Source organism: Colius striatus, chromosome 8 (assembly GCF_028858725.1).
Source record: "Colius striatus isolate bColStr4 chromosome 8, bColStr4.1.hap1, whole genome shotgun sequence".
In the NCBI taxonomy this organism is placed as follows: Eukaryota; Metazoa; Chordata; class Aves; order Coliiformes; family Coliidae; genus Colius; species Colius striatus.
The window spans coordinates 8,302,523-8,326,861 of record NC_084766.1 but is presented as its reverse complement, the minus strand read 5'-3'; the positions used below and the strand labels follow the sequence as shown (position 1 = coordinate 8,326,861).

Here is a 24,339-nt window from a genome sequence, read left to right as displayed (position 1 = left end):
AGTAGGTATTGCCTATTGAGAAATACAAAATATGCTTTTTACAACACCTATTTCCTGTAATGCCACTTCTGATTTTCAGATGGGTAGGACAAAGAGTAACTTTCTCCAGGGCCTGCAGGTCTGATCTGAAGCTTGCTGAAGTTGGTAACAAAATAATCTGACTTCAGTGACCTTTCAGACTACATGGCCATTCATGAAGTGACAGAGGCTTTTGCAGGTCAATGTGAAGGCTTCCTGTATCGATGAGAATCTGTTAAAGGAGCTGTTTTCTGTCTTTGTGGAGTAATCTTTAGATTTTGCTTGGTTTTGCCTCATTTCAAGCTACAGACAAAAGTGGGGATGATACAGATACCAAACCAAATAGATTTGAGAGTCTCAACAAACTGTTAGATGTGTTTGAAATTAACTGATGTAAAAAGCTATTTATGGGAAAGCTGACAGGTATACAGGCATAATGACCTTCCCAGATGCACTATGAGCATGCAAGCTTTTTTCTAGAATGTAGGCTTAGAAGAGAAAAAAGTACTTTAATATTATTTCCTAGAAATTATACTTTTTTAGAGGATTGCCCTCCACTTTAGTCAACACTGCAAACACAGACCGTAGAAAGTATGATTTGCCAGGAGTAAACTAGGAATCATTTGAAGGTAACATTTACCTTGAGTGATTTTTTTCATTTTGCACTTCTGGTGGCCTTGGCTGTGGCCTTAACAGCCTGGAATCACAGATTTGGAGACTGCAAATGCTCAAGTGACAGTCAGAAGTTGTTGACATAAACAAAGTTCCTATTGTTTAAATAACAAACATTAAAGCTCTTATGAACTAGAGGATACTAGCTTCCTGTAGTACATTTGTTTACATTTCTGGTAACAAAATCAACTTATCCTCTTTCACTTTGGAAGACTGGTTATGGAAATCCACAGTGTTAAAATGTTTCCCAAAGGATTAAGCATTCAAAGATGTTGATGAATGAAACCCAAATCCCAGGTCAAAATAAGAGGTAATTCTGTTTTAATGAAATTGCACTGTCTTGAGCACATTGTCCTGTCTTGAGCACAGATGAACAACTTTTGAAAACACCGTTTTCCAATCTTTTGGTCTGTCTTCTAGTTAAATGACTTATTTTCTTCATTGTATCCTTCTGTGGGCCTAGTGCTGTCCAGAGATGTTAAGGAGCAGCCAAGGGATATTAGCAGTTGACATGAGAACAGTTTGCAATTGCTGCTGTAAGCCCTCAGCAATGCCACAGAATCTGGTTTAGGTAAAAATTTGTTTTAATTAACAAGCTGAAGATTTTGTGCTGTTTTTCTTTACTTAGATATTGTATAATCTTTTTCAATGTTGGCAAGACAATGCCAAATTTGTCTGTTCTAATTTTATCTCTTTTTTTCTGTTGGAAGTCAGTAGGTTGAAAGTAAGCTTATTGTGAAATACTTGTAAGGTAGAGTCTCTACACATTATTGGTAACAGATTTTCTCCTTTCAGAAGGAGCACTCTATTGTCATCTGACTCAATGAGTTAAAATCATCATGGAACTTGTTAAAGCTTATCTTGATTTCTTTTGTGTTGTCTTAGCAATTTTTCAGATAAGTTGGTGTTTGCCTTTAATTTAGTAAAGGAAAACTAAATGGCACTCTAAATGTGTGCTTTTACATTGCTCAATTATCATTAGAGATCAACTTTCTTGAACAGAGTATATGCTGTATGTTCATCTCAGGTTTATAGTCTACCTCAGCACTGTGGCAATTATATTTAAAAAGTGTTACATTGGGGTATAAAGGCAGAAATTGATCTTATTCCTCATGTGACAAATGCCTCATGAAGGTAACAGAGAAGGCAGTCTCATTCACTGTTCTATTCCCCCTGTATACTTTACGCCTCACTTACCAGTGAACTCATACTTGTAGTGCAAGTCCATTAGTGTTATTGAGTTTTAGGTTTAATTTATTCTTGTTTATTACATGGCTGATTCAGTGAAGGTTATTTTAAGTCAAAGAAATTAATGGGCCTGTTAAGTAAAAGAAAAAAAGATATCTTATTTGGCAAAACATTGTATCCTCATCACCTTTTTCCTTCTGGAGTGTATGAGTCTTAAAGTCAGGACAGACTAATGCACTGCCTCAGGACATAAGCTTTAAAATAATTCTTAAATGTGTTGAAAATGAAGGCTTAGTTGTGTGAGTAGATTCTGAACAACACCTAAGGAGAGACAAATCCCCTTTCAAATAGTGTATGAGCTTCAAGAACTAGATAACGTAACACCAGGAGCCCTGTGTTAATACCAGCTTTGAATTATTTGATAATTTTATGCTGTTGTAAGAGAGCACCTGACCTCAAGGAAGGAATAAAAGCATTTGACTGAGGACAAAAGTAAATTTTATATTTCAGATGAGAAAAAGGATAGTTTTGTGGCTTGTCAAAAAGGCAAAGAATTATAAAATGGGGAGTGATAGTGCAGTGTTTAAAATGTGAGCATTAAAGATTTGCACAGAGTGAATTCTCTTCTTCTTTTGGCTTACTGTGTGAGCCAAAGTAAGTAACTTAATCTTTCCTAGCCTTGGTTTCCATAGGAAAAACAGATGATAATATATTCCCTTCTTAAAGGTATGGGGAGGACAAATACATTAAGTATCATGTAGAACTGTGCTAGTTATGCAAATTTGTCTGATCTCATATCTCAATGAATATAGGTCAAATTACAGAGCATGGACAGTGTTTATTGTCAGTGAGAAACTCCTGGAATATGCTTTTCTAATAAACTGATAGTTTTTCTCTCCTATGAAACTTAAGTCTTCTCAAGAAACAGAGGAAAGTCTTAGATTGTCTTCTAAATGATAAGTAAAATACTTCTTATCTTGAACGCTTGGCTTGTATCAGAGCATATTCAATTTCATCTTGATATTTTTCTTCCTGTTAGAAACAATGAAATCTAAGTAAACTACAATTCATTCATTTTACGTTGAAGATAATGAAAAAATTAAGTTATGTAGTATTTTCCAAGTTGTTGGAATAAAAGAGTCCATGAAAATTACTGTTAGAGAAATAAACAGAAATTGTCTTGAAATGACAAATATTGTCTGTAGCTGCCTCATTTTGGTTAAAAAGAGTGGCTGTCAAATATATTACATAAATGTTTTTCCTGTAGGTTTTATTTCAATTATTTTCACACCATGTGCTTAATGTGTCTGAAAAGAATTAAGTCTTTCAACAAGTCTTTGTTCTGCAAATTGGATGATGAGAAGGTGAAGAGAAGGTAATATAGCTTGACCTGTGACTATACTTGGTTATAAAACTTTCTAAAATGCATTGTAAGGTGAAGGAAATAGATATTGGAATTGGCATGAGTTATTTGGAAATATGCCAGTGTAGATATGATTGTGCCTTTTTGCTGAGAGTGTCAGGTCAGCTTCTTGAAAGAGTGTAATTTCTTGACCTTTTCCAGTGCTTGCTCTTTTCTATTTTGTTTCCCTGTCCTAGATCATAAGAGAATATAAAATCTGGAGATAAGATGGCCCAAGGTGACTTTATCAGATCTTTAACTGCATGGACTGCTAATTCTAATTGACCTGTTGGAAGTATAGACATTGCAGTTTTGCTATTCCCCAGTCTTCCTGTGTACAGCAACGTAACCTCAGAGGACAGAGCTCTGACTTCTCAGGCATGAGACCTTCATTCCTATAGCTGGATAATCAGTGAAGAACTAACCACTTATTACATCAGTTCTTGTAAAGCACCACTGATCCTAAAGATCAGTGACAAGCCATCTTCCAATAGTACAGCTCTTGACTTCTAGTTCCTGACCTGAGAAGTCAGTATTTCCCTCTTAGGATAATTGATAATAATACTCATGAATTTTGAGTACTGTTATTAGTATGAAGCATGGTGACAAATTTCTCTCACAGAGCCCAGAACTAGACTGGAAATCTAATGTACTGTGGAAAACCCTTGATCATTTTTAAATGGGAATTACTTCAGTCTCCTCTTAACTATTTGATTCATACAAGATGAGCAGTTGAATAGTTCAAAACCCATTCTTACAAAGTCTCAACTAAGGCTTCTCCACCTCTTTCTAAAATACTAATATCTGCAAAAGTGAGATTTTCTCATTTTGAAATATAAGTTTGAGTCAAGACATTTTTTTAGTCATCTTTCATTTTATGTCTACAGTCTTTAGAAGCTGGGCCCTCATTGAGGAGGGAAAAAACTTTGCATAACACCACCATTCAATGCAGCAGTACAGTACAAATTCACCTGTGAGGACATGAAGCTGAAGTACCACATGAGTTATACATAGCTGTAATTGTCTTTCTGTTAAAGGTCTGTCAGTTGACAAAGAATAAGAGCAGATTACAAAAGTCTTCAGAGCTACTTTGGTACTGAACTCATTTGTGTATTGGGCCTTTAAACAGAACTTTAATTCTTAAAGATAAATGTCAAACACTGACAGACCTTTCTGTTCTTTATGAAAACTTCCTGCTAGTGTTTTTAAAACAGTTTTTCTGAAGACTGCTGTGATTTTTAGCTTTGCATAGTAGCTCACATTATGCTAGTTCACTAGTAGCCATATTGGACTTGTGTACAATATCAGTCATGTTGTTTCTATCCTAAGAAAGTTCAGGTGTGGAATGTGCAACATTTGACAGACAGAAGAAAATGTATTTGCAAACAGGATTACAGTTCCAGTACACAAAGTATTTGTTAAATCAAAAGTTTCCTCATTATATTGAATTAAACTGAGGCATTTAATGTTTTGCTTCAGCTTGGGGCAGGCTCTGCATGAAGACAAATGGAGAAATAGATAAACCTCTTCAGCTTCCATGCTTAAGTCTTCATACTTCGGGAGGTTTGAAAATTTCCCAATTTAAAATTTCATTGTTCCTTCACAATTCTTGTGTTGTTGGTTTTGTCAGCATAATTTGGTGGTAAGATTGATCATGCAGAGTATCAAGAGTTTCTGAAAAAAAACCCCATGTTTTCCTCTAAGTGGGTCAGTAGTGTGTGTGAACAGCTTAAGTCTGCATGTACTTGACTGGACTTTCTCCCAAAGCAAACGATGGAAGAGTTAGAGAGGGCAGCATATTTCCAGGTACTAAAATAAAATGATGTTGAAGACTTTTCAGATCAGCTGTGAGGCAGATAGGGCTGATCTCAATTCTTAGTGTAATATACCTCAGAAATGAGCACTATATTGTATTGGAAATAATAAAATAATTTACAGAGGTTGTTGAATGAAAGGGAACTGAGTGAGGTACACTGCAATAGTCACATTAGTGTGTCCAGGCCAGGTAAGTCAATGTTTCAAGAATTTTATTCACAGACTTTGTTCAATTGTGGTGATTTAATTTAATTTCACTTTTCTGGGCATAGTATGAAAGAAATTGTGATCTACAATTTTTTTTAAAGTATTATCAATGAAATTACTTTGAATAACTGGTATAAATGCTTTGTTGCCCGAAAGTCTGGAAAAACAGTTACTTCTGAAAAAGGGAAATTTGCATTTAAAAGGCACCTTTGGCTCAGTCATCTATGTTGATAGTTACTCAGTGTCACCTGTTCTCTGTTAAAGCTTAACCAGTTTGCTAAACTAACATCTAAACCACTGAAATGTAGAGGGTTATATATTAAAAAGGTAATGCTAATTTCCTATATGTATCATAACTTTTTTTTTTACTAGGTAAACACTAAAGAACTTAAAGCATCCTTTCTGTTTCCAAACATATCGCTGTAGTTTTCACAAACTTAAAATATTCTGACATTTTTATCTTGCTTTGTCTGTAGTGCTCTAGTAAATTAACAGCTTTACTCCTTAGCATAAAACCTGTGAAAGAGCATTTGCTTGGCTGACGTTCATAGTCTAGAAAGAAATTGGTAGGTACGTTGCCTCTGTAGCCACAATAAGAAGCAAGTATGTGTGCAGTGAACCATCTGTGATCTTTGTTGATGGTGTTCACTATTCTATGGAGCCAGCTAGGCCCAAGTCTGAAGGTTCTTTATCTCTGAAAAAAATCTTAAACCTTTCAACTACTAGACAGAAGAGCACATGTTTTTGAACTGATAGGGCTGAGGTTTGTTCTTGAAATGTCATACATACAGCAAAATAACCTGGAAATTTCTCTGCATATCCAAGAACAGAAAATACTAGAGATTTGGATGTTGAAGTCAGTACTTCAACATGTAGTCCACATCTGTCAAGGATTTGGTTTAAAATACAATGCTTACATCAGAAGCATGTGTTGTGAACTTTCCTTTTGAGTCTTCAGATATATAGCTATTTTGTGTGAAGCCAACTTTCATCTTCCTGAGATGGGAAAGTATCAGAGATCAGCTAGTTAATGTATTAGATTGCCAGTTACTTTGAACCCCACTAATGGTACCACTTGAAGGATGTAGTTGTGTACTACAGAAACAGATTAAATGTGCAGTGTGGCTCAGAGTGGGGAAAGAGTAGAAGTCTAGTGGCATAGGTTCAAGCCTGTCAAAAAATACTTGCTGCTGTTTCTATTTACAGGAGGGTTAAACATTTGCTCTTTTGGAGATATCCTGCAAAAATAGTGATGAGGTAAATAAACTCCCAATTGAGCTATTGATCTAAAGAGGTCTCATGGGCTTGCATGCCATCTGGCTGCTTGCAGAACTGCTTGTGTAGTTTCTAGTTTTGCACACCCTAGGAGCATCTAGTGATGATTTGTGTGCTGCTAATATGACTTGGACTGAATGGCTGGTTTTCTTAGTTAAGACATCAAACTTGAAGTTTTTAGTGATGCTGACAAATGAAAAAATACCCCACTTGCCTTCAGTGCAAGAGGAAGTGGGGCTTTTGTTGAAGTCTGCTGTTAACATCTCTGTGATGGAGAGTGAAAGACATTTTACTAACTAGTAAATTACTGATTTATCCCACTTAAGCAGACTTATAAATGATACCTTTTCATCACCCTCTCTCCCACATTACAAAAGCATGAGCACAGCACTGTCTTACCTACAGCTCTTATCCAAAACATTGATGGTATCCCATTTTTGTGTGTGAATAATTCATTTTTTTGGTTAAAGTTCATCTTTTTGAGTGACACGTTTTTAAATATGAGGAAAATAAGTGGTTACTTTGTTTTTAAATAATTTTTTTCTGCCATTGCATTGAAGCCACAGTTAATGTGGGAGAGTAAATTCTCTTTCCCAAGTCACTAAAGCAACTTCAGCTAAGAGGAGCAACCTTTCATTATGGCTGTATGCTGTAACCAGTTAATCCTAGTGATGTATGTAATTGTTATGGAAGATGGATTCCAGTAACTTTCATAATGTGAAATACCAGCTTTTGTCATTTAAGCCTAAATAAGGATCCTTTTTGTTTTTTGACAAGTACACTGGATTTGTGCAGAAGGATGTACTTGATGAATATGTTAATGCCTGTTGCACAATACCATAGTGATGTTCTGGCATTTGTGTTACTAAGTCAAGATGAAAGGTATTTACTGTTCTGAAAATAGATTGTACAGAAATTATTAAATCACAGCCCAGCGAGTTGTTGCTCAGTTTAGAAAATAGTGCTATTTTTCTGATTGTTAAAAAAAAAATTGAATACCAAGGAGAGTTGAATACCAAGGAGACATGTACAATGCTTGGAGGAGACTGAGGGGTGACTTCATTAATGTGTACAAACATGTAAATGGGGGATGTCAGGAGGATGCAGCCACACTGTTCTCAGTGATGGCCAATGACAGGACAAGGGGCAGTGGTTACAGGCTGAAACATAAAAGTTTCCAAAGAAATACAAGAATTTCTTCCCTGTGAGGGTGAGGGAGCACTGGAAGGGACTGCCCAGATAGGTTGTGGAGTCTCCTTCTCTGGGGACATTCAAAACCCACCTGGACAAGTTCCTGTGTGACATACTCTAGATGGCCCTGCTCTGGCAGGGGGGTTGGACTGGATGAGCTTTTGAGATGTCTTTCAACCCTTGAGATTCTGTGATGCTAGCCTGATATCTTCCAATTCTAATACTTCAGATGTGCAAACAGTTTATCTGATGGAAACAGAGCATGTTTCTTTGACCAATTGCATCACTTTCATCTTAGGTCCTGTATTGTTGTATCAAGCTCAGTTTATCAGAATCTTTAAGTCCTAAAAGAGATTTTTATTAGTAGTGATAGAGATGGATTATTTTCTGCAGACTTTAACCATTTAAAAAAAAAAAAAAAGCTGTGAAGATGTATGGTGATGTCATTTAGTTATTGTGAGGTTTTGTTGAATGTGCTGAAATATGAGGAAGAATATCTTTCTAGATGAGGTGGATCAGTTGTTCAGTTCTCAAAAACAAGGGGCTGGGGAATGAGTGTTCTTCAACAGAACATGCACAGCACTTTTGTGTATCTTTGACCTTTTACCTTTATCTTTCTTTCCTACACAAAAGGTCACTGTTCTTCAGGACTTTTAACTTCTTTTGTTTGTAAGAGCCACTGTATGTTCATATCTCCTTAAGTATGGGGTTTTTTTTTTTAATGTATTGCAAAACAAAAATTAATAAATTGCATTTACTGAAAAGGAGCTCTCCCAAAGCACAAAGGCAGTGAGGAAAGAACAACCAAGTTAATCACAAAAGCTTGGTACCTTTACTCTGATTTTCAAACACAGTGAAGGCCATCTCAGTGGCTGAACTGAAAGCAATTTATAGGTGTTCAGATTTTTGCATTGTTTGGTTCCAAAAAGTATTTTTGAAGTAACATGGCTGGTGCAGCTGCTGAGTAGATGCCTCAATATGGTTCAGGTTTGTAGAAAGCAAGAAATATCCTTATTTAATGTCAAGAAAACTATTTTCCTTTTAGAGCACAACTTCAGAGACCTCAGACCTTGATCCTGCAGGCAAGTAGGTACACATGAAAAGTTAGCAATGCAATTTGTTTGCTTGGCTTTTTTACTTCAATAGTTCAGTAACAGTTGTGAAGAACAACTTAGTGTTTCTATCTTTTTATTCATTAGCCTTTTATTCACTTGTACCTGTCTTGAGATCAAATGGTATTGTAGTCCTGTGGTAATAGCCAGTAACAGGAACTAAACACTGAATGGGTTAGTGTTGCTGCTATTTAGTATAAATAGTAAGTATTAAAAGAAATTACTTTATAGTCAATAATAATCTATATTCAGATAGCATATAGAGGTAACTTTAATTATTGCAGGTATCACTGTAGGCAAATAGAAGTTTGTGGCTTGCATAGATGTAGGTATTGACTAGCAGGATTCTCGCAATACCATGGTGTCTGCTCATCAACTGCCTCTGTGCACAGTGTTCCAGAAACACAAGATTATTGTGTGAGCCAAATAACAGACTTGGAGTAAAATTACATTTGGTTAAAAAGGTCAGTTACAGGCCTATAGTCTTTGCCTGAAACCTTGTGTTAAGATTTAGGTTAATGGCACTTGGTGATTGTTACCATCAACAAAGGATCACAAAAATAAGACCTGTAATTACCTGTCCTATCCTTTCCCACAGTTGACTACTTGTACATGTACTTTTTCCCACATGTGTGTTAAAATTTAAGGAATATCCTACATTATTATCTACAAGGCCAGTTGTTCAGCAGGCAAAAGACAGCACAATTACTTTTGCATATTGTAGGCGTTAGGTTACTACCTACTTGTTAGTTAGTTAGATTAGGATATTCATCATCAAACTGTACCAAATCAAAGCTGCAAGTTAAAAGAATATACTGTTTTTACCCCCCTGAAACTTCAGTGTTGGAGGTGTATGATAATTCCATAGGGCAAAAGAAGTTAACACTTTTCCCTTATATTGCTCTAATCCTTTGTCTTCTGATGCATTGCTGTCTGTTAGGTCTGTAATTTTATTGATAGCTTTAAGTCATATTGTGTGATAGACAAAGAAACTGTTACCCAGAAGTGGAATTAATGTGGTTTACTGTCAGTGTATATGGCTTAAATAAACACTTGATAAAACTATATTTGGATATAACTTGTAAAAACAAGGATTTGGGCATCTGACTACCATCAATATTCAGGAGTGATAGGAAGCTGAAGCCAAGCCACCCTCTTTAAATTACCTTGGCCTAATGCCTAAGTGATTATCATATATCACATTATTATGAATAGTGAATACTTGTAAGGTATTTCAAGGGTAATTTAAGGCCTTTAGGGTATATAGCATCACACAGTGTTACATCACACAGCATCACATAGAGTTTTAACTATTGGAAGATTTCTAAAGCTATTTTAAATTTTGTCCTGTGTGCATCAAATCACCAGAGATTAACAAACTTTTAATGACATAGTTGTTAATTTTAAAAAGCTTTAAATTTGTAATTCTTGTTTTAGTGTTTAGGTCAGGGAAATAGTGTATTTCTTGTAATAGTTATATAAAACTTTAGTTGCAGTATCTTGCAAATGTGAAACTTGCTGATGTAGTCACTGCTTTTTAATAGATCATTGACCCATCAATCAGACTCTGACCATTCAGAGATAAAAAGCTAGGCTTTCATTGGCTATTATGAATAGAACACCTTTCTGCAAATTTAAGAAATGGTGTAATAATTAACAAGTGTAATGGATATGGACATTCAGGCTTCAAGTATATCTTTATGGGCTTTAGCTCCTGTTATCTTTGGTGTAGTTAACCCGCTGTCTACCAACAGATAGTCTAACTACAACGTAAAATTGGGATTTCTGTGTCAGTAGCATTTTGCTAATATGATTGATAGGGGGTTTTTTTTCATTTTCTTAAGATCTATTGTTGTCCTTTCAGAGGTTTTTCTTTAAAACAAAGCACAGAACTTTGCTAGCAAGTCTCACTAAGCAATAATACTGTTCTAAAGAAGCATAGCAAAGATGGTTTAAGCAATTTTGTGTGCAGAGAATATATCCAAACATTTTTGTTCCTGATTTACAGACTTAAATGATTGCAAGTACTGATAAGTACTGGAGTTTGGTATCTTTGACCCAAAAACTTACTTGGAAATTGCCAAAGCAGGTCATTTGATAGTGGACACATTAGGTGAACCAGGAAGTAGGCAGGGGTCACTTAGGAATGGTAAACACAAAATATATTAAGAAAAAAACAATTTTAGGTTTTGAAAATGTATTTTAGTTGCAAAAAATCATTAATGTCAAGATGCAGCTGCTTTGATGCAATGTCCTTGCACTGCAAAACATAAAGCAGGAAAGAAAACTTGAAGTTTAGAGAAGTTACAGAACTGAAAAGTTAAGGAGAACTTTCTTAATTTATGTGTAACTTTGGGTTTTTGTCACGTTTAAAGATTAAAAGAGAAGTGATAGTTAAAATGGGAGGCTTATAAAATACTGCATAACTGGAATATTAACACAGTATAGACGTTGGTTTTGTTTTGAAAATTGTTTTCCTCTGAAAGCGTTAGAGCACTCTTTAAAGTGTTATTAATCTGATTTCTCGTATTTTCCCATATTTTATGAGTGTGTTCTTATGTACCAGATACTTATTCAGAACATGTTTGTATAAAGGCTCACAGCCTTATAAACTTGTTGGTACAGAACTTGGCACAGCTGTCATCCTATTGTAAATGAAAGTTACTCTATTTCATGGAAATTCAGTTGCTTAATGACATCAGTTCTCTGTAGAGATTAGTAGATATTGTATTCATTTTATTTTGTGATCAGTTCACAGATTGTCATTGGTGTAAATATAGTAAATAAGTCACTGTTTATTATTCATGTATTTTGGTCATGTCAATGCTCCCTAGGTATAAGATGTGCTTGTAAAAGCAGATACTTAGACATTTCCCTAAAACAAGGAATTTTCAAAGTACTCATGACTAGTCACAGACCTTAATATGTCTTTATAAATGTGAATGCAAGAAGATGAGTAATTCTGGAAGGAAATGTGGAAACTTTTCAATTATATTTAGCACTGTCACGTGTGCTGTAACTTGAGTCCAAAATACTACAATTGCAAGAGAATTAACTTTTTCTTTGAGTGTACTGTGATACTATCCCAAGATCTTACAGCTCCACAAAACAAAATCCCCAAGAAAAAGATGGAAGGGGCAAGGTGGGATCCATTTCTGATTCATGAGTGGCTTACACTGAGACTGGATTGCAGCCTTCCATGTTCCTAACCTCAGCTTCATAAGCCTTGTAGTTATTTGTTCTTTCTTTTGATAGTCTGTTCTTCTCATGCTGTGATATACCCTCACTCACTTAACAAAACAGAGATACCTATATATAGATACTTTTTTACTATGTTCTAATCCTTGCACACATACTGCTTAATGTTGTAGTACAGGCAAAATTACTTAAAGCAAACCACAAAACTACTCCATAACAAAGGAAAATCCTTAAACATAATTCTGCTCTAATCTTTATCCCCAGTATAAAGGTACCAGCCAAGGTACCAGCTCTGTCTAATTCAGACTCTGCGTAAATCATCTGTTTGTGTGTGTGTGTATACACACACACACACACTTATATACTGAGAAGAAAGTTTGGGACTATTAGCAAACTTAATTTCCATGATTTTAGTATGAGAAGTAGACAGAAATACAACAAAACCCCCCATGATTGAAGGAAATTCTTCAACAACATTTTTCCTTCAAGTGTTACCTGATTAATCATTGTTCAACTCTGATTATAGGAAGAACACATTTAAAATATGATACAGCACATCTCTGGAAGTAGAGTGAAAAACAACTGAATTTCTAGGATCTCAAACTCCCTTTTCTACTGAACTCCAATAATTGGAAAGGTATGTTTAGCCTATGAAATATAGGCTAATAGTAATTTAGATATCTTAAAGCTTTCCATTCACACTGCTTTCTGGTATTGAACTGTGAAGTGCAAAAATGTGTTCTGGTACTGTATGTGAAGCCTTGCACTATATTGACATGAAGTAATATAGGACACTTGACATTGTTGTTTAAAGTGTGACATCTTAAGCACCAACTTTTCTATGAAAACAAAATTTCAAAAGTCAAGGAGCTCCAAGTTATAAGCTGGCCTCTAAACATACTGTACTAATGATATCACCAATTTAGCCACCAAATTGACCTTCCAGTGTCCTCAGAACTCAAAACTGAAGTATTCAATGGGATTATTTACAGTGTGGTTGAATCTGTTTTTTTTTCTTATAAGAAAACTTAAAGAACACTATAATAAGGTTACTCCAAGGGTATAAAAACTAAGTGAGCAATTTATTTTAGTTTACTTCAATTAAAATTTCTGTGTCCCCAAAACTTGTTGCTCAAGTGCTTGAGAATTTTTGCAACAAGACACTAAGATTAGACAGTCCTCAGCTCTTGGAGAATAAGGTAAAGATTGAAGTGAAATTGCTACTCACTCTACCAAAGCCCACTTGGAAAATGATTATTTCATTAATCTCTACATATTGTGCAAGTTCTTTAGAAATGACATGGACTTACCAGAATTCTACTGTTCAAACCTCTCTTGGACTACATATGTACATATTACATATGTAGCACATATGTAATCTTTAGTTATATCTTTATAGTAGAACACGCATAATTAGAAAACTACTCATCTGTAAGGGCTGTAATCAGGGTAATAACAAATAAAATTAGTAGCACATTTTCTGTTTGTAATAGGAATCATACAGAATCACAGATGGCAGCCTTTTGTCTATAAAACTTATTAGCATCACTTCTTTAGGGATTCAACCTTGCCCTTCTTACATCATCTGTTATTTTACTGTTGAGCTGTAAATTCTATCCTTTTTGGTTATTTGTATATTAACATTAATTATAAAACTTTCACAACTCTGGGAATTGTGCTTTAAAAGTTGCATTCTTACAAGCCAAAATTTAAACGTTTGCAGAAGTTTGGATACTGTCAACTTTTATGTAATGTTGATTTTGCAATGAGCATAAAACTGAGTGATAGCACTTACCACCTTTTGTAGCTTGTTTCTATTACAACATGATACATCTAGTTCTAGTGGATTTGTAGTATTTTTTTCCACTTAAAATATACCAGAGATCAGTGTTCCAGGATGTTTTATCGTTTTCCCACGTTAGTGAGCTTTGGGAATGTGCAATATCGACCCCCAGTGGGTTCTTAGGAAAATGACAGTTAATTTAGTGAGTGCAAAATAAAAAATATACAACTTTTTGAATACTGTATTTGTTTCAATGCTCTTTTTTTTTTTTTTCCTATTTGCAGCTGGATTAACTCCTGAATTTTATTTCTAATATTCTATTTCCTACCTCAATAGAAGTTGCTCCAATAGCCAATTCTGCAAACAACACTCCCAGAATATGTGGTCTGGGCATCTACACTTTAATGAACACTTGTAGCTGTAACTGAGTAGTTTAAAATGATAGTAGAGTAGAAATTCGGGAGAAAAAATGGTCCTTGGTTTTGTGCTGTGTAAGGTGGGCTTCTTTCTAGCTAGCTGGAAAAGCTAGTAACTAATTTGGTAGTGTAGTACTATATAGATGAATTCTAAATCATCTGCTCAAGTTTTACTCACCTATTTAATAGTACTTATTAAACTTTAATTTATCGGTAATATCCTGGAACCTTTCATTTTATAAAATAATCATTTAACACGGTGTTTTCATGCTAAAGCAGCATGTCCAATGTTGCTTTTCTAGCCAACTTTTCAACTAGTTTTCAATCATTCATTAAAATGTTGATAATTTAAAATGTATTTTAATAATGTAGTTGAAATTGTCAGTTTCTGAGATTAAGTTACCTCCTAACCATGCTGTGAAGCTGCTTATGAGCATTTATTACACTAATTAAAATGAAGTACTGAATAGCTAATGCATGTTCAACTGTTAAATTATCAATAGTGCAGTTAGGTCCGCTCAATAATGAATTTTAAATTGAACTTCACCATAATTGTGCATCTACTGTGTTTCAAAGTGTCAGAAATTAAGTCATACTATAAATTTGTTTTCCTGAGCAAGTTTGATACAACAAATAACTTCCATTTGGTACATTTAATTTTATAGACTTCAAGTAGTAGTGTTTTTACCAGTTTAAATTATTAAAAACCCCATTGAATTTTAGACATTTTTTAATTGTTTAAAAAAGGCCAAATATTTTTGCATTTACTGATATTTAGTGTGCTTCATTACATAAACCACATTAAGACATAGCAATCAAAAATGTCAAAAATACCACAAATTCATATTTTTATGGGAGCACCCAATATTCCAAGACTGCTGGACGTGTCAGAGCAAAATAGTTCAGCATCTACTGCTGAAAAATGGAAAGAACTCCGCTATTTGTGTGATACATACAGTCTTGTTTCTGAAAAGTGCAAAGGTGCTGACCACATAGTGTTCCAGGCAGAAAGCTCTGTAGTCACAGCAGTTCCTACAAATGGTGACAGCTCTCATCAGTCTGAACAGCGGAGATTAATGGCTACAAAAGAATATTTGACATCTCCTGTAGCTGTGGCAGTAACTGGTACCAGCACACCTAAAAAGACCGAAAGTTTAATTTATTCTGAATGCCAAATATCTAAGAATAGATGCACACCTGCAGAGGTAAATCTGGCTGCAGATCAACACCTGCCAAAATTTGCAGAGTCAGCTCAAGATAAGCAAACCCATGGCTGTTTTTCAAACCTCTCTGAAAGAAAAGCCAGTCATTTAGAAGTTAACAGGTCTGACATTTCTGATTTGGTTGCCAGTACTAAGCAGATCAGCATAGATCTAAGGTCTTTGGGACAAGGTGCTCAATCAGATCATGGAACTGATCACCATGAACATTTAAGTCAATATCTCGATATGTTTTTCCCCCAAAATCAAGAGTCAAAACCAAAAGGAGAACCAAGCAATAGTTCAGACTTTGCAGTGTCAACAGATATTGAATTTCGTAGTATAATGACTTCAAGCCAGATGGCTGTTTTTGCACAGGATCAGGGTGACATGCAGAAAAGAGTCCTAAAACTATCAGAAAAAAAAGCAGATGATGAATATGAAGAAAGACAATCTGATCACTTCCAATGTGATTCTGGTCTTGGGACGTGTCTTAATGCAGCTACAAATGAATTTAAGGAAGAGTGTGCAAGTTCGCTTGAACTTTTCAGCTCTGAGAGTGATGGGGAGAATGTCTGCTGGGAAACTACAAAACGAGAAGGAAATGCTCAGGAAAATATAAAGAAGTCTGAAGAACGTAATGTTACTGCTGAGCAGTTTGTAAATGAAATACATATTGAGCCACTGAGCTCGGGGATATTGTGCTCTCAAGTAAACAATTGTCATAAGAGCTCTTCTAAAAGAACCCTCATGTGTGAAGATTCCTTTCCTATTTTCCACTCATCATTTAAAAGGCAGCTGAATTCAAAGAGAGCTAAACTGAGTTCTTCTGGCATGAAAGTGGATCAAGAGAGCGTGACAGACTTCAAGAAACTTCAAAAGAAATTATCATCACTTAAAGATTGCTGCTGCAAAAATCAAAAGTACAATATTTTGGTCACAATCGTACATCCTAGTCATATCAAAGAAATACAAGTGAAGACTAGACCAAAATCTTCATGTAAAGTTCCTGTAGCAACCATTGTAGTCATGGACCAGTCAGAAATTGAGACAAAGGTGGTGTTGTGGCGTGGTGCTGCGTTTTGGTCCCTCACTGTGTTTCCTGCGGATATTGTACTGCTTACAGGTGAGAAGTCCTTTATTTGCCTCTTGAAAATGCATATCTTTAAATTGCTGTTTAAAGTAGAACACTATGTAAGCAATTATTGGGAACTATGGCTAAGCAATTATGTCTTTCTTACCTCACTTACCTTGCTCTACACTACTTTGAATTCTCAGTCATCCTGTCAGTGAAGACTGTCCTGTAGAGGTTTGCCCCTCTCATGTCTTTGGTCTGAGACACAGCAGTGCATTGATACTACAGCAGTGCCATATGTAGTCAGGTGTGTTCTGTAACTTGTCAGAGTTTATACTCCTGAAAGGTACAAGTGCTACTACAAACCAGATAGGCCAGTTATTTAATGTATAGACTCTTTTTGTAATTATCTGCTGTTGGACCAGCAGGTGGACCAGAGAATTGTTTCCAAGTGATTTTTTTTCAAACTGTCTTTCACGCTTCTATGCTTTAAAAGAAAAGTACAATATACTTCAGTATCATTGATACACGAGTTGATAAGGTTGCTGCTTCTCTTACAGATATAACAATGTATGAGAATCGTTGGTGTGGAGAAATCATGCTGCAATCTACATTTACCAGCCAGTTATTGAATCTGGGGAACTTCTCAGTGCTCAATCCAGAAGAATGTAAGATTACAGTGCATAAGTTTCCACAAAAATCACAGTAAAATTGCTATTTAAGGTACTTTATTTTGTTGGCAGTGCCTCACACGCAGCATAAAAAGGAAATGTGAGCAACCGAGAGGTACAAAACTCTGTAGGAAAGTATGACAGGAACATCTGTGGACAAGATGTGGGCATGATGACATCAGATAGATACGTGGCATTTATAGTGAAGTTGAGTGGTTACTATTCCAGACTCTGAACTCTGAAAAACTGAGCTCTTTGAGCTTTGTTTAAGAAACAGCAGTTACCCCAGGGCTCAGTGTCGTGGTTTGGCCCAGCTAGCACAACAGCACCACGACAGTTTCTCGCTCGATGCCCCCATTCACCCCCACCCTCGTTAAGATGGCGGAGGACCCAGCGAAATGGGAGTAAAAAGATAAGCAAGATTGTTGTGGATTGAGACAAGGGTAGGGAGGGCTCACTGCCAATTATGGTTCTGGGCAAAACAGACTCTAGTACTTGACTTAGAGAGGAAAGTAGGAAAGTTTATTCTACAAGAAACAGAACAGAATAAAAGCAAAAAGGGAGTAGGATGATGAGAAAATTACAACCAGCACTTTAAGATCTCCCTCCCCCATCCCTCCTTTCTTCCCGGGCCCAGCTCACTGCTCCCGATATCTCTACCTCCTCCCCCCCCAACAGCTCAGGGGGGTAGGGAGTGGGGGATGTGGTCAGTCTCTCACAGATGGGCTCTGCTGCTTCTGTCTTCTCAGATGAGGATGACTCCTGGCATTCTTCCCCTGCTCCAACACGGGGTTCCTCCCCCGGAACACAGTCCTTAACAAACTTCTCTGGTGTGGGTTGTTCCCAGCAGCTGCGGCTTCTGCCGATACAGGTTCCCTCACACGGGACACAGTCCTTGGTGAATATCTCTGACGTGGATTCTTCACCGCGGTTGCAGTTTCTGCAGTTGCAAGGTCCCTCTCTCGGGACAAGGCCTCTTCTGGGCATAAGTTTAATGAGCTGCTTTGTCGTGGGTTCCTCCCCACAGTTGCAGCTGTGGATATTGGGTCCCTTCCTCGGGACAGGGCCTGATCCGGCCATAGTGATAAAGGGCCCCTCCTTCGGGACAAGGCCTCCTCCGGCCAAAATCACTGTCCCTGGCTCGGGGCCTTTAATGAAGTGAATCGCTGCCCCTGGTCCGGGGTCAGCTTTAGCAAAATGAGTCTCTGCCCCTGATGCGGGCTCATTATCAAAATGAGTCTGTACCGCTGATGCGGGGTCTTTAAAGAAATGAAAATAAATCTCAGCTTCACCAGTTCTCTCCATAGAATGCAGGGGAGTCTCTGCTACAGTACACCTCCTCCCTTTCATCACTGACCTTGGAGTCCGCATGGTTGTTTCTCTCACCGTTCCTACTCCTTGCACCACCACCAGCCAGAAGAAGAGAAGAAGGGGCAGAAGAAGGAAAGAAGATGGAGGAAGACACCTCCCCTTCCGGCTTCTTCTTAAAAAGTGATCGTGGAGGCGTCTAATTGGCTCAGCCCCAGAAGTGGGTCTGGCTCAGAGCTGGGGAGAGTTGTGGGCAACTTCTTACAGGAGCCATCTTTGCAGCCCCTTCCCCCATACCAGAAAAGGCTGTCATGTCAAACCATGACACTCAGCCATAAGATGTCGTGAGATTTCATGGGGATTAAAGTTTTTGCAAAAATGTTAGAGATTTACAGCGTGAGTAGATCCATTCTGAGCACGTAATTCATTGTAGGCTATTAAGCAAAAAAACCCATTCAAGATGCCTAAGCCATGGAGAGTTGGAGACTAAAGAGAAAATACAGTGGAATCGTGAACTGTCATTGTTCTTTCTGTCTTTCTGATGGCCATTATTACCAGCTAGTTAAGGCAGGTGATGATCAAGAATGGCTATTCTTACCAAGTTATGCTACAAGATTTTTCTCCTATTTGGAGTGTAATTTAAAATATATTATTTAGCTTAAGTTTGGGGTGTTATCAAGAGGAGACCGATGTAATACAGTTTCATTTTGGATCAAGTGTTACACATCTCTGGAATCTCTTGCCTTAGAGTTATTGTGAAATAGTTTTGGTTTTGTCAATATATACTGGTGGATTTTTATACTTTGAAGCTTTAAAAAGGTATTCTCCCTTTAACTTTGGGGTTTTTTTGTATCAGTTTATCCTGTAGTGGATGGTGATGTTCTTCATGGGTTATTGGCATACATATCATCTGCATTTCCCCATTTTGGAGACATTCCACGAAGACAAGTTCAGAGATTGGATAGTGTTCAGTATATGCAGCTAGATCAGCTCCAGCCAAATACATTGGTTCACTCAATCTTGAAAATTGTCAACATTGCTGTATTAACAGGTAAGTTAGTGCACTGGACTTCAGCTTCCAAAACTTCAACAACAGATAGAACTTAAATAGCAATTTTTTGCAAGGCAATTCTGGTTGTTTCCTGTTCTGTACACCAGTGTTTGACATAAGGGTCACAAGTAAAACCTTTGTAATGATCCATTCCTAAGTGGCATAGCAGTTAAAGACAAGAGGGAAATAATGATTGTAGTCAGCTGCTGGAAGGAGATTACTGCACAGGAGCACTGATCAGTAGCGTACACATCTGTGGGGAATGCATGCAGGTGGGGAATGCATGCAGGCGGTGAACACTGATAATCAGTATTCCTACTGACTGAGAGTTTGGTGTGTTTTCAGTAAGGAATCAACCCTCACCACAGACTGCAGTTACTAATGTATTGACTTGTCAGTGAGATGGCTTGAGCATTTCCACAGGTCCAAATAGCATGGTACCTCATCTTCAGTATGACTGAGGACCGAAGGGAGATGTAGGTACTCAGTATAGCGTTAGTAGGTAGAATGACAGTAGGAATCTTATATATACAGTAATTCTTGATAATCCTTACTTGTGTGCCTTTTTGTACAAGTTCCTTTTTATTTTCAACAATGGAAAATGCATAGTGTAAAACTACTAAGATGTCATACTGTGAGACTCCTATTTCTTCTGCATAGGCAAAAGAGAGAACTGCCTCATTAATACCATTTGGTTTGGAAATCTGAGTTCTCTTCATATTTTTATTGTAAAGCTTCGTTTTCCCCCCAAAACTAGTATCAACAGTCTGTGTATTGAGTTTTTGAGTTTTCTTCTGTCACATGTTCCTTTTCTTCTAATAGTGAATGCAGTTATTTCAGGATTCCTTTTGTGAATGAATTGTCCATGTTAAAATTGGTAATTTGTTTCCATTTATTCATAATCAGGCCTCACAGCTGCTTCTCAACACCCTTCCCACCCACCTTCTGATTTGAACAAAACCAGATTCTCTTGGGATATTCTCAGTATTTCATGCATTGTGTTGCCATGTTTTTTTAACATGCTTTTGGGAAGTTAAAGACCACTGTTCTCACCTAGAAAAAACCTTCTTCTCTTTCCTTGCATAACTATCCTGTTTATCTTTTCTTTAGTGCCACTGTTTCACAGTGCTTAACTTAAAGCTTTTGCAAATAAATCATATTGCACTATCATCTTAGTAAGATTAACATTATATTTTACTCACTGTCAATATAATGTTTATTTGTTATAAATGCAGTATTTTGAAGATAAGAGGTCTTTGTAATTTTTTATTTTACATGAATCTCAACTGTTGGATATATAAAGCAAGAGTTCATGTTCAAAAAAGATTTGGTTTTGAAAAATCTTGTAGTTTTAGTGTGAAACTAACTTACAGGCAGTGTCTTGGTAAGAGTGCTATAGAGATCTTTCTTTTTACTTTAAATTTGTGTGAACTGTTCTTAATCCTCTTAATGTGCTTGTACACGACTATAGTTTTATGTGAAAACTTGTAGAGACACTTTCAGTGTGTTCCACAGAAGTTACAGGAACTTTAACGTTCAATTATGACAATGTTTCTGAAAGATGAAGCACAATTTCTTTCCAGTTACCCCAGTCAGGATGAGTGGGAGCTGAAAGACGCTCAGATACCTGCTGTTTCAAAGGGAGGTGTCCAGTTGCTGAGTGTTTGAGTAGATAAAGGGATTTTAGGTGTATTCTTTCTTGCTTATAATTGAACTGTAAAATATGATAGCAGCATGATTTTCTCCTAATATTGAGGCATGAGGGTTTTGTATGTTCATATGCTTTTTACTGTAAAAGTCATATAACTTCAAACTTTTTCAGAATCCGTGTATAGCTACAGAGGTGGCAACCAAAGAAAAATTATTCTAACAGTAGAGCAGAACAGAGATCAACACTACAGGATGGTGCTTTGGGGAGAAGGGGCTGCCTGGTGCCCTCACCTTCAAAGAAAAAAAGGTAAAGTCTTTGTAGCTAAAGGGAGCTGTAAAAGGATTGATGTGATGCTTTTAATATCTTTAAAATGCTCATCTGGTAACATTTTTCCATTCAACCTTTAAATACTCCCCTTGGAAGGGCAATGTATTTTATACCAGTTTTAATTTATCTGCTCTGTTTAGAAATAGTGCCATCAGCAACAAACTTTAAATGCACTGACTTTAGAACACTGAGAAATCATGAGTGGTTAGAAATAGGAGGCACTGGTGCCTAGTTACATAACTATAAAAACCTAATGGTCATGTTCAACTTGTTATCGGTTTTGAGTCTTCCTTATCATTGTCTGGTTTAGCATGAATTGCTGGGTTGTTTTCCTTCTGATTTTCATTGTCTGCTTTGATTAGGCTAGTAGGTGACTACTGGATTCTTGTAATATAGTGACAGATAACTGAAAATAGTCTTGTATAATCTCAATTTTTGAAGCATTTGTCTTCATTACAGAGGCATTTGGAAAATGGAAAAGGAATTCATTTTTAAATCGGAATGTTATAGAGATAAATTAAAAACCAGGGACATATTAAAGATGGAAGACAATTAGTGACATGAGGAGGGTGGGTTTTTTTTCTTGACATTGCCAACTTTTTCTTATAAAGTTTCTTTTCAGCTCTAATAACTTGTTTCTTTTTAGGAAAGTTGTTATCTTGAAAGCTGAATTCAATACAAGTGAAAGTGTCATTCTGTTACAGGAGGGCTCATTTATAGGGAAAGGAAAAACCCAGCATGTCTTCAGGCCTGAAATGAGGTTGCCAGAGCAGATCATTTGAGAATGTCTTGCTGATTTGCTTCTCAATTTTCCAAGTAAACTCTTCTGTTTGCCTTTTTGTTCTGTAGATCATATATGGGACTTCAAATACCTTCTGGTTCAACATAGTTCTGTCTCAGGTGACTGTGAACTGCATACAACTCCATGGTCCTCCTATGAGTGCTTGTTTGATGATGACAAAAGGGCAATTGAATTCAAAGAAAGATATCAGAAAAGCAAAACATCCCTCATGCAAATGACAAAGCTCTCAGCACATTTGGAGGAAAAATGCTCAGGTATAGTTATATATAGCTATTTACTTGTCTGTTGACATTACAATGCCTTTTTTTAAGTTATCGCAATTCTGGGAGTCTGAATTTATTCTGCAGGCTTCTGCTTAGTACAAAGCCAAACTGTGAGTGCAGCCTTCATTCAGTGAGCCCAGCAGTGAGATAGACGGCATATGTGGTGTCATACAAAGATAGCTTTGGAACACAAGGAGATGCCTCCTTTTGTCTCCACCAGCCAGTTAAATAATGATTTGTATTTCTCCAACAGTGAAATTCTCCAAAGCAAAAATGAAGTAGCTACTGCTATTGAGAACCTCTTACAAAAGAGCAAAGAATACTTTTTACAGTAACCTCTTCCTGAATAAACCTATAAGGATGCTGAGGTTGGTGGTAAACATTAAGTAGTAACTAAATAAAGTTGGTATACTATATAACTCTATGTATAAACGGTGGAAAGCTAAGTTGGTAACCCTCTGTTTTTCAGTGTCTCAGAATTAGCATGGAAGAAAAGAAATTGGAAAATATTTACCCAATTCTATTATCTCGATCTCTTATTCAGACTCTTCTATAATGGCATCTACTGCAATAGTACCTGAAAATGTAACACATTAATACATTTTAAAGTAAAATTTAACTGCAGTGATGATTTCACTGCATAAATAATCTCTAAAAATATGACAATGTGTTACTAAAGGGAAAGAAAAGAAAGTTTTATTGGTAATAATTTCAGGTTTTTGAGTCAGCCATAACCCTTGGTTTTCAGTTACAAACTGAATGCCGTTTTGATTTTAAATTCTTTTCTTGGTTTTGTAGGTGTCATTCAAGTGAAAGCCCATATCTTAGAACTGAAGTATACCATTTCAACTGCTCAGTACAAGCAACTCATCTTCCGTGCTGACACTTCGATGGGGTGTATTTTGGCTTCTCTGCCTATGATGACCTACTCGGGTTGCGCTAATTGTGGTTTGGAGCTACAAGCTGATGAGAACAGGATCTACAAGCAATGTATTAGATGTTTGCCATACAACAAAGTAAAAACATTCTACAGGTAAACAAAATATAGCTAAAATAATGTGTACTGTTAGTAAACTACAATTTTCTCCATTTTTAAGTTCCCTCATCCACTCTGTGTTTAAGCCGTGGTTAGCAATTCCTGTTTTCCTGATGTATTTTCAAGGAGCTGTTCTTGAATTGTTGTAATATATTGTCATTATTCAGAGGTGATATTCTTTAAGTGTAACTTGTTTATTTATTTGAATGCTACATCATACAGTAATGAGGTTTATCCAATACTGTGTCAGAAAGCTAAGAAAGAATAGAAGCTTGAAAACTAAAGGAAAACTCCATGAGTGTCTTGTTTTGGCCTAAGTCTGAAATTATGTGAATGCACAACCATAGTTTTTAACTGATTAATCGATTTTAGCCTTGCAGAAATAATATTAGCAATTATTTCCAATAAACGTTCTCATAGAGAGCAGAAATACCAACTTACCAGCAGATGGCACTGTGAGACAACATGTATATGCACATTTAGTTAGAGGAAATAAACCAAGCAAATCCGGTAGATGTAGTAATAACATTATTAACTATTTTTTCAATTCTTAAGTTTGTTAGGCTTTTGAAATGTGACTGTCATAGCAACTTGAAAAACATGTAGGTAGAGGAGGTTGAGACAATCATAGACATAGTAGCATTCTAGAAGACATACATTTTCCACCAAAATTATTCTA

The 24,339-nt window shown here is 36.4% G+C and overlaps 1 protein-coding gene across 5 annotated transcripts in view; it reads left to right on the top strand.

Moving 5' to 3' along the window:
• SHLD2 (shieldin complex subunit 2) overlaps positions 1 to 24,339 on the top strand; it is a 33,809-nt gene that overhangs the window by 5,927 nt on the left and 3,543 nt on the right. For 4 of the 5 annotated variants that reach the window (XR_009819198.1, XR_009819197.1, XM_062001673.1 and 1 more), the window contains exons 4-10: positions 12,605 to 12,715; positions 14,146 to 16,602; positions 17,112 to 17,219; positions 19,387 to 19,581; positions 21,404 to 21,538; positions 22,409 to 22,615; positions 23,423 to 23,657. Coding sequence is in view for 2 of the 5 variants with exons in the window: in XM_062001673.1 (XP_061857657.1) it covers positions 15,099 to 16,602; positions 17,112 to 17,219; positions 19,387 to 19,581; positions 21,404 to 21,538; positions 22,409 to 22,615; positions 23,423 to 23,657 (2,384 nt within the window). In the remaining 3 variants the exon portion in view is untranslated. Of the gene's footprint in view, positions 1 to 12,604; positions 12,716 to 14,145; positions 16,603 to 17,111; positions 17,220 to 19,386; positions 19,582 to 21,403; positions 21,539 to 22,408; positions 22,616 to 22,877; positions 22,993 to 23,422; positions 23,658 to 24,339 lie in introns of those variants that run through there. The other variant, XR_009819199.1, reaches the window with a different exon arrangement.